Here is a 9,210-nt window from a genome sequence, read left to right on the forward strand (position 1 = left end):
CACAGAATAGATTAAACCAGAAGTGACACTCTTAGTTTTTGCTGATAACAAGCTTATGTCGCTCAGTGTTGCCACTTAAGAAATAAAAATGTATTCCCTTTTTTCTTTATATACGGTCACATTGTTCAACACCATTATTAATGGTTTGTTTGTAAACACAATGTTTATAAAAATGGTTTATTGGTAAATATGAAAAATATATGGTAAATATTGGTATTAATGAATTAGAAAATATTTTTATTAATAACTTTTCCACACTTGCTATTGTAGATGGAGTTGGAGCCGAATTAAAAAATTATTTTTGTAATGTACCTTTTAACCACCCTTGTAAATGTTTTGATAAATTGTATTTAATTAATTTGTTTACAAGATTTAGAATATTTACAGCTATAAAATTTTTAAATAAAAATTTAATGTCTGAGAAAAAAATTAAAATAGGAAATTGTCTATTTTAACTCATCTATAAATTATTTATTTATGTATATGATATTTGTAAATTATTGTAATATATGTTTTAAATAAATTTAATATTATGTGGATATTGAATAATTTTTTTTTCCTAAATAAGTCTTTATTAAATATACATAAAATAAAAAATATATTAACACAAACTAATTACACATAATGAAAACATTAATTGAAAGTTTTAAAATGGTGTTATATGTTTAGAAATAATAATAAAATAAATCCAAAAAATTTACTATGCAAATTTTCTAAAATAATTAGCATGTAAATAATACATTTAGAGTTCAAATCAACCGCCGATGTACAATTATTGTACAGTACAATGAATTATATGCATACAATTATTTATTTTATTGTTTTTATGGTAACACTGAGCGACATAAGCTCAAAATTACCGTACTCTCATAAGAATACATGTAATTTTTTTATCAGTGTCCATTCTGGTTTAATCTATTCTGTGCCGTCACTATCTTTATTGTGTTCTACTTATTAAACTATTATCGTTCGATGCCCATTTCCGTAAATGTAGACCGGTACCTTTCATTACGGCAATAATATTGTCTCGTAATGTTATTGCTTTTGCCCGTTTCATTGCACCACCTAACCAATCATCCACATAAAAATCGTTAACTAATGATTGATACGCGTCAGGATACCTACTGAATTCACGTTCAGCTAACTCTTCTAAGCAAACTGTTGACAAATAACTTGCGCTTATTGTACCGTATGTCACAGTTCGTAGGCGGTAGATTTTCAATGGACCATTTGGCTTATCACGCCAGACAATTCTCTGATAATCACGATGGCTCTCGCCTACTATTATATGTCGATACATTTTTTCGATATTTGCCGTTAGTACATATTTACACATGCGAAATCGAGCCAGGATGTATAGCAGATCGTCCTGTATAACAGGCCCTTTTAATAACACGTCATTCAGACTAAGGCCCGAATCGGTTTTACATGACGCATCAAAAACGACTCGAAGCTTCGTGGTTGTGCTATTATTATTTATAACGGCATGATGAGGTAAATAATAACAACGAGTCTCCTTTTCTTTTGATTCCTCGTCAGTCACAAGTTCCATGTGTCCTAGCCTTTTGTACTCGTTCATAAATTTTGAATACTCTGCTCGTATATCGGCATTTGCTTGCAGACGACGCTCCAACGATAAAAATCGCCTTTTTGCCGTTTCATAGGATTTACCCAATTGGCTTATTTTACTTTCAGTGGCGTATTTTGGGGGGGTGTCCTCCATGTCTGGATATCCCCCGACTTAAAAAAAATGCCTAATATATTGGTATTAACTTTTTTTATAATATACTATATTTATTTACTATAAAATAAATGGTATTTTAAATAAATAACAAAATTGAAGATAATTTGATAGGAATCGACGACACGTATTTATTTATCTACATTTTATCAGAGATTTCTAGAAATTATTTGGATTTCATTGGGTCATTAGATAACAAAAATACCCGTAGCAAAAATATAATAACAACGGAAATATTCTGAACTTGTAGTTCATTTTTAACTTTATTTTATAGTTTATCAGTTTAGAGAATTATAAACAAGTAAGTTTAGTTACCCCTATTAAATATACCGCATTCATAAAAAATACAGAAAAGAATTTTTTATAATTAAAATAGTATTTAAAAAATAAACAAAAGTTAAGAAATTCTTCATGAATCGTCATTTAGTAAAATTAAAATTAAGTTGTTAATATAGTAGATACGCTTGTTAATTTAAAAATTTATAATTGGCTGACTTTTTAACTTAATTGTATCCATAACTGTATATTATAATATTTGTATATTCACATAACAAGAACATTAAATTATTTCAGTTAAGATAAATTTATATTAAATTTGAATTTATTAAATGAAATGTTACAAAGAAAAATAAGATTAAAATAAAATAACAAAACAACAATTAAACATAGACAAAGTAAAAAAAATTTTGGTGGTATACAAATAAAAATTTCAATTTTTAGTGAATATCAAGAAAATTGATATAAAATACAAAAATAAAATTTCATTCATAAAAATATTAATTGAATAGCTCGCCAGCAATAATTTCATTTTTGTGTCTTAATCTTATAAAAGGCATAAAATTTGCATTTATTGGTGTTGTATCTCCTCGAGACATTTTATCTGCCAGCTCAACAGTAAATGGCCCACAATCATGTCCATTGGTTTGGCGAGATGTCTCGCCTATTTGTAATGTCCATGTAGAAGCTTTTCCTTTTTTGTCCATCTCCCATTCAATTAAGAAATTTTTTAATACCATTGGATAGGGACCCTCATACGATTTAAAACTATCATATGATGTCACAGTCTTTTCAGGTATATTAACCACTGTCAATATCCAATGACTCTCATATACATTCATGGGCACAAAAAGTAATTTTATTGTGTGAATATCTTTTTTTATCCATCTTTTTACAGCTGGATAACCTCCTCGAAGATACGCTACAATAAAATCAGTGACAACTGCATAAACTTCACCTTCTGACCGTTTTACTATCATTTTAATGTACTCATTAATTGTGTCTGAAGTATACCAAGATGTGGGCGATTTAAATGAAGGTGCATTATACTGATCAAGAGATTTTGTGTTCTGATCTTGCATTNGGATCAAGAGATTTTGTGGTCTGATCTTGCATTACTTCTGCAAGTGTAACCATATTTAAACATTTTTCATAAAATTAATAAAAGACTTTGTTGAACAGTTTACTATTATTTAGGTTTATTTAAGGTTTTGGAANGCTATTATTTAGCTTTATTTAAGGTTTTGGAATATGAAATTAAACACGTATAATTACTTTTGTTTAAAACGTCCATGGACCCCCTTAATGACACGCCTCTGCAGAAGTTATATTAATTTAACTCGTATTATTATAATTAATTATGTTTAATAAATAATCTTTTTTTATTTAATTTTACATAAAATAAATAGATTAAATAACTAATTACCTTTTTCTTTCTCTGGTACTTTTATTACTTCAATAGTGGACAGAGCAAGTAAATTTACGTCATTCGGCGTATTTAAGGTCAAAGGATTAGAACTAACTTTTGGCTCTAAAATAATTTATGTTTAAAAATATTACATATTTGTTTCAAAAATCAAAACTTCATATTTTTTAAAAATGAATTATATTTTAAAAGTTGTATACTTTTTATGACTTTTTCATCTTCTTCGGATGAATTTCTTTTTAAATTTGGTCGAGCAGTAGTATTAGAAGATATCTCAAAAAGTTGTTTTTTTATTTCGGATTTGCGTTCCAAATTTTTCTTATGAAAACTCTTAACGGATCATAAAAATATATTTAATTATATGATAAATTTATTTAAGAAATCTGCTTTAAGTCCAAAAAATGGTTTAGGGTATACCCTAAAATCTTTTTATTGAAATAAAGCATAATAAAATATACCTTTTCTAACAAATCAGCTGATATTAATAGCGGATTGTCTTTTGAAATTGCTATATTTTTTTTTTCTGTTGAATTTAAAATTTCATTTTTATATTTTTCAGATTTTTCATTCTGAAAAAGTGTTCCGAATTCTCTTTGCTGCATCATATTCTAGGTAACCAAAGAGATATTTAAATAAACAAATAAACTATACTTAATATTATATTATTATCTTCGATAAAAATTGAATTTCCCATAAAAATCTAATAGAAAAAATAGCAGAATAATATTAAACATTATGTTACCGCATTTATATTAAGGGGGTTGATAGTTTATTTTATATTTTTGAATCAGACAAACCCCAATAACATAGCTAAATCGAATAAATATATTAATATAATTATAGTTACCAATTTTTCTGGAATAATTTTATCATTTTTATTCGTTTTTCGATACGTGCGTTTTTTTGGAATAATGGAATTTTTTATAGGATAAATATTTTTATTAATAATTGCTGCAAATTGAATATAATTTTAATAATTATTAATTAAATAATCAATTTCGAAAAAGGTTTTTAATATTAAAATAGTTAAATTAAAGTAAAGCGACTGAATTATTGTTATATATGAATAAGAGAACTTATTATTAATTTTTCTTATATTTTATATTAAAAAACTTTTTCTCTATTCGAAATAGTTAGTTTAATTATTAATCTTAATAGTGTTTACAGATAATTCTTCCATCTTTAGTTGACTTTTTTGATATTTGTCCTTTATTTGTATTATTTAAAACACAATTGGAATGCATGAAACGACGATTCCATATTTCTTCAACTCTGCGTATGACCTTATGTAAGTTTGATTCATTTGTTTGACCAAAAATATTTTTTTCACTTGCCATATCAATAACTAATTAAATAAATCTTAATAATTACACAAGACGATAGTTTATTTTTCACGGGAAAAAACGAAGTGAACTGAAATGTCGATAAAATCAACATTTACATCTAATTGTCAAGGAAACTTAATTGTAAAAATTCATTAAAAAAATGTGTAATCCAATTATAAATAAATTTAGTATAAACAATACTTATTTATTTTAATTGTATTATCGGTCAAGGAATACAATATTTTAAGAATAATACAGAGAATTAACAAAAAAAAAATATATATATATATATGTATTAAAGATATTTTGAAGAAAAACCTTTTGTATTTGTTTGTTTATTTATTAAATTAGTTTACAAATGATAGAGATTTTTTTTATGAAAGTTCAAGTGAAATAAATTTGATATCGGTTAACAGAATATTTATGCATATAAAATTTAATCTGTATGAAATAAAATAACAACAATTGGATTTATTCTCTTGCAACTATTAAAAATTTTGCCCATGTGAAATTGCTATTTCCATTTAGTTATTAACAAAAAACATCATGCCATGCGATTATAATCAACATAAAAATTTATTAAGTTGAATATATAATATAGTTTAACAATTTAATTAATAATTGAATTAATGACATAATAATTCTGATAAAAGAAAATAACAGGAGTTTTGAATTAATTTTAACGACTTTAACAAATCGAAAATAACTTTAGGGTTTAACTACCTATAGGTTTAATTATTATTTGCATTTTTATGTTATTATTATTATTTCTTTTTTCTTTGTAACTTCATTGAAAATGACATATTATCCAAGAAAATCGAGGAAATTTTAGAGAAATATTAAGGTACAGTGCCCAAGGAGATGACCGTTTAAAATCATTTTTGGAAGCTGAAGAAACAATAAAATATACAAGTGATACACTTCAAAATGAAAGCGAAAAGATGTGTTGAAAAGTCAAATCGAAGAAAGTCAAAAATGTATAACTAAAAAATCATTAAAACAATTATGTGCGACTAAATGAGTTGAACGTTTTTATGCTGTCAATGATTTTCTTGAGCTTTTTGTGTATTTCATTGTATCGTTATTTATAATTTCGAAGTGGAATGACACTGAAACATCATCAAAAGCAAGTAATTTACGAACATCAATACTGAAAGGAGATTTTATTATTTGTTTACTTATTATAAATAAAGTATTTAGTTATGAGTTACTTTGTTTAAAACAACTTCAAAGAAATTAGCAGGTACACAGCATTGTTATTATCAATGGTAGTAAGGCACATTGTTGTGAGTTTATAAATACACTAACTGACAATACAGAAAGTATATCTATGATAGTCATAATTGATAATAAACAATCCGTGACTGCGACATTGATATCATATAAACCATTTAGCTACCTGTATTTGTAATCATATCATCATGTGTATTATACATGTATATTAACTCAAAAATTTGAAACTTTAAATGTTTATATCTAATAAACTAATAAAGTTATATTAAAAATTCAAATGCCATTTACTATTTAATTAAAAATCCAAACATTTTATTATATTCAAAATATGTGTTCCCATTTAAAAGACAAAAAGACAAAGTTGACACCCTTACAAGGCATAAGGGATGAACATAAAAAGTTTTAAATAGTTAATAATTTAAGAATAATGTGTAACTAAAGAAAACCAAAAATAATGTTTAAATTATATTTATTCTACAAGTAAATGAGTGGGTTATGATAAAAAAATCAGTCTGTATACTGTAATATAGTTTATCATTTGTAAAGCTGGAAGTAAAACATTTTTGTAATGTTTCGTTTAATTGTAATTTCCTGATCTATTATTACTAGACCAGGAATTAAATATTTATAAACATTTTTGAAAACGATAGTATTATTAATTTTGCAAAAAGAAGAAAAACAAAATATTTTAGTATATAAGACGAAATGGAATGAATCGTAGAGGAGAGAGGACCTCAGGAGCACCGAAGGTAATCTTTTTTCGCGCGGTACGTTTATGTCATTAAGTTTTCATTTTGTGTATTGTTTTATTGTGTTTTTAGTGTATAATTATTTTGTATGTTTTGCATTGTTTAATTATATCTATAATAAATACATTTGAATTATTATTAAACTTTTATTACTTTAAGTTAAGACACTAGGGTTGTTTCTTTTAAGATACAGCAGTACCAAAATTTCAAATTTCAAATTATTTGTCAATTCCTAAAATAGTAATTAGAAAAATAGTAAGTTTTTTTTACGTCAGTAAACATTTCTATAATTTTCGTTNAAAATAGTAAGTTTTTTTACGTTAGTAAATATTTCTATAATTTTCGTTTGTGAGGTTCATTAAAAGTTGGACACCACCCGAGAAATCATTCAAAATACGCCACTGGTTACTTTTGAATGGAAATTGTACCACGAATCTTCCACGTTCATTGCAATGAACTGTGCGATCAAAATATTTCTTGCACGCTGTTTCTTCTAACGTCCATACATTTTTTTCTGTGTACTTATCCAAGGGCCAAAACTTGGCCAGTATATTTTCTAGTGACACGGAGGTCATGGATTTGCCGTGATGGGTGGCCAAGGGGGTGAGTAAAGCAAGATTCTGGTGATCAGCTGTCTCACGAAATAATATAATCAATGATCTTTGTAAGAACTGGTCACCTAGATCCTTCTAAAGGCGTTCTGTACCATACATACTTGGATACACGCATACAAAGATAATCTATAATACTGCTAATCACAGACTGATTGGCGGCCGCCGGACTAGATTGGTATTTATGTCAACGCCGACGGTCGCCGATAAGCTATAAGGCACTTCAAGTTTTATTAATGTGCAGTTAAGGGAAACACAGTACGGCCGATGTATTAACATATTGATATCCAAATCAGTCCGATGACAATACCCCGATCGCATCACTCTTTTATTTAATATACTTTTTTTTTAGTCTAACCATTTCCATTTTATGTATGGAAGGGTTCAAAACTTAAAAATTCGTATAGAATGTAATATTTTTTTAACATAACTTTTGAAAATGTTCCGAAAATACTGACACCTATATACATATCTTAAATTAAAGTTTATTCAATACACTTTAATATGTAAAAAAAAATTTTTAATTTTAGTTTATCTTCATGGTGATAATGGCTACCGTATTAAAAATATGCTATTTTTGTTATATAATTCACGGTTTTGTATTTTATTTTAAAATACCTTACAAAGATTTTTGATTTAGAAAAAATATCTAACTTCTTTAATTTTTATCTTATTTATATTCAATAACTTTAATGAATATCAAAGACCCCATCACTGTAGTCTCCCCTCGTGTGAAGATATTTCTTATTCATATGAAAGGTATTTTACTGTGTCATATTTTTTTGTGGCTCTCATTTATTTTCTCAGCTCTCACTTGACCAACTTTTTTTAACGATACATCAAATGATCACAACTATAATCTAATTAAAGTTATTACCCTCAAAATTGAAAAAAAAAATCCCCTTTATCAAATAAAAAATTGTTTAACCAGCTTTCTCCATACAGACAATTAATATCAATAATTTAAAAGTGATTCTATGAAATATATAGTTAAAAATACATTTTATAATTATTAATTTTGATTTTTTTGAAAATAATATTATTAAAAACGAAGAATATTTGTGAACAATATAGATATTTACTATAGTTATTAACAAAAACGAAAACAAAAAAACTTGTAAATTAATACTTGCAACGTTTTCCAACCTAAATTTATAATTTATATTATTTCAAAGTTTGAAGAGAATATGTGTTGTACGACAAATATGTACCAATTAACTTAAAAACATAGTAACAATAACAAACTGCGTCATTCAAAAGTGTATTTTATTATAACACAATGGATTGTAATAAATTATAACTCATATAGCATACAATAAATTTTGACTAGAGATACAAGTTTTATTTTTTTCAGAAATTATTCCAAAATAAAAATTAAAAAATTATTACCAAGACAAAATCTTTAGTAAGTATAATTTACCATAAAGAATAAATTATTATATTGAATTAAATTATTTAATAGATTTTATATAATGCACAATACATTCCATTCGATGTTTTCTTAAAACATAACTGGGGTATATAAATTTATAATAATGTAATAAAACTAACATTTTTCTAAATAATTTGCTTTAATCACATTGAATATTTTTAGACTGAAAAAATGAACTTAATTGTTTTAATAACACTTTCCGTTTTAGTAAGTATTCATTCTTATTAGATAAATAATTTTTCAATGAAACTATTTACTTACTATACTTTTTAGTGATTCAAATAGGTATTTTAAATAAAACAATATTAATTTTTATATTATCAAATTTTACTTAATTGAAAAAAAAATGTTTTGTTAACATTTTTTAGTTTTGATTGGTTTTACTATGATGCGTTTTTTTTTTTTTTTTTTTTTTTT

At 25.5% G+C, this 9,210-nt stretch overlaps 4 protein-coding genes across 5 annotated transcripts in view; 1 reads left to right on the forward strand and 3 right to left on the reverse strand.

Annotated features, from left to right (window-relative positions):
* Positions 1-937: 937 nt before the first annotated feature.
* LOC126895682 (uncharacterized) lies at positions 938-1,723 on the reverse strand. The gene has a single exon (XM_050667833.1). The coding sequence runs from the start codon at positions 1,721-1,723 to the stop codon at positions 938-940; it is 786 nt and encodes a 261-aa protein (XP_050523790.1).
* Positions 1,724-2,052: 329 nt separating this feature from the next.
* On the reverse strand, positions 2,053-2,997 carry LOC126895687 (sentrin-specific protease 1-like). Its single transcript, XM_050667847.1, has 2 exons — positions 2,587-2,997; positions 2,053-2,058 (listed from the first exon to the last, which is right to left on the reverse strand). Exons 1-2 carry the CDS (start codon positions 2,995-2,997, stop codon positions 2,053-2,055), a joined length of 417 nt encoding a protein of 138 aa, XP_050523804.1.
* Positions 2,998-3,070: 73 nt separating this feature from the next.
* On the reverse strand, positions 3,071-4,909 carry LOC126895693 (uncharacterized). The gene is made up of 6 exons (XM_050667861.1): positions 4,609-4,909; positions 4,291-4,394; positions 3,902-4,051; positions 3,644-3,773; positions 3,444-3,548; positions 3,071-3,138 (listed from the first exon to the last, which is right to left on the reverse strand). The coding sequence occupies exons 1-6, from the start codon at positions 4,778-4,780 to the stop codon at positions 3,071-3,073; spliced, it is 729 nt and encodes a 242-aa protein (XP_050523818.1). The 5' UTR covers positions 4,781-4,909.
* Positions 4,910-8,592: 3,683 nt separating this feature from the next.
* The window catches only part of LOC126895375 (uncharacterized), a gene marked incomplete at its 3' end in the record, with an annotated part of 5,876 nt that continues 5,258 nt past the window's right edge, over positions 8,593-9,210 (forward strand). The window contains 3 exon segments of one of the 2 annotated variants that reach the window (XM_050667183.1): positions 8,593-8,647; positions 8,716-8,766; positions 8,956-9,000. 2 annotated transcript variants of the gene reach the window in all.

This window comes from Daktulosphaira vitifoliae, unplaced genomic scaffold (genome assembly GCF_025091365.1).
Source record: "Daktulosphaira vitifoliae isolate Bord-2020 unplaced genomic scaffold, ASM2509136v1 Scaffold_1, whole genome shotgun sequence".
In the NCBI taxonomy this organism is placed as follows: Eukaryota; Metazoa; Arthropoda; class Insecta; order Hemiptera; family Phylloxeridae; genus Daktulosphaira; species Daktulosphaira vitifoliae.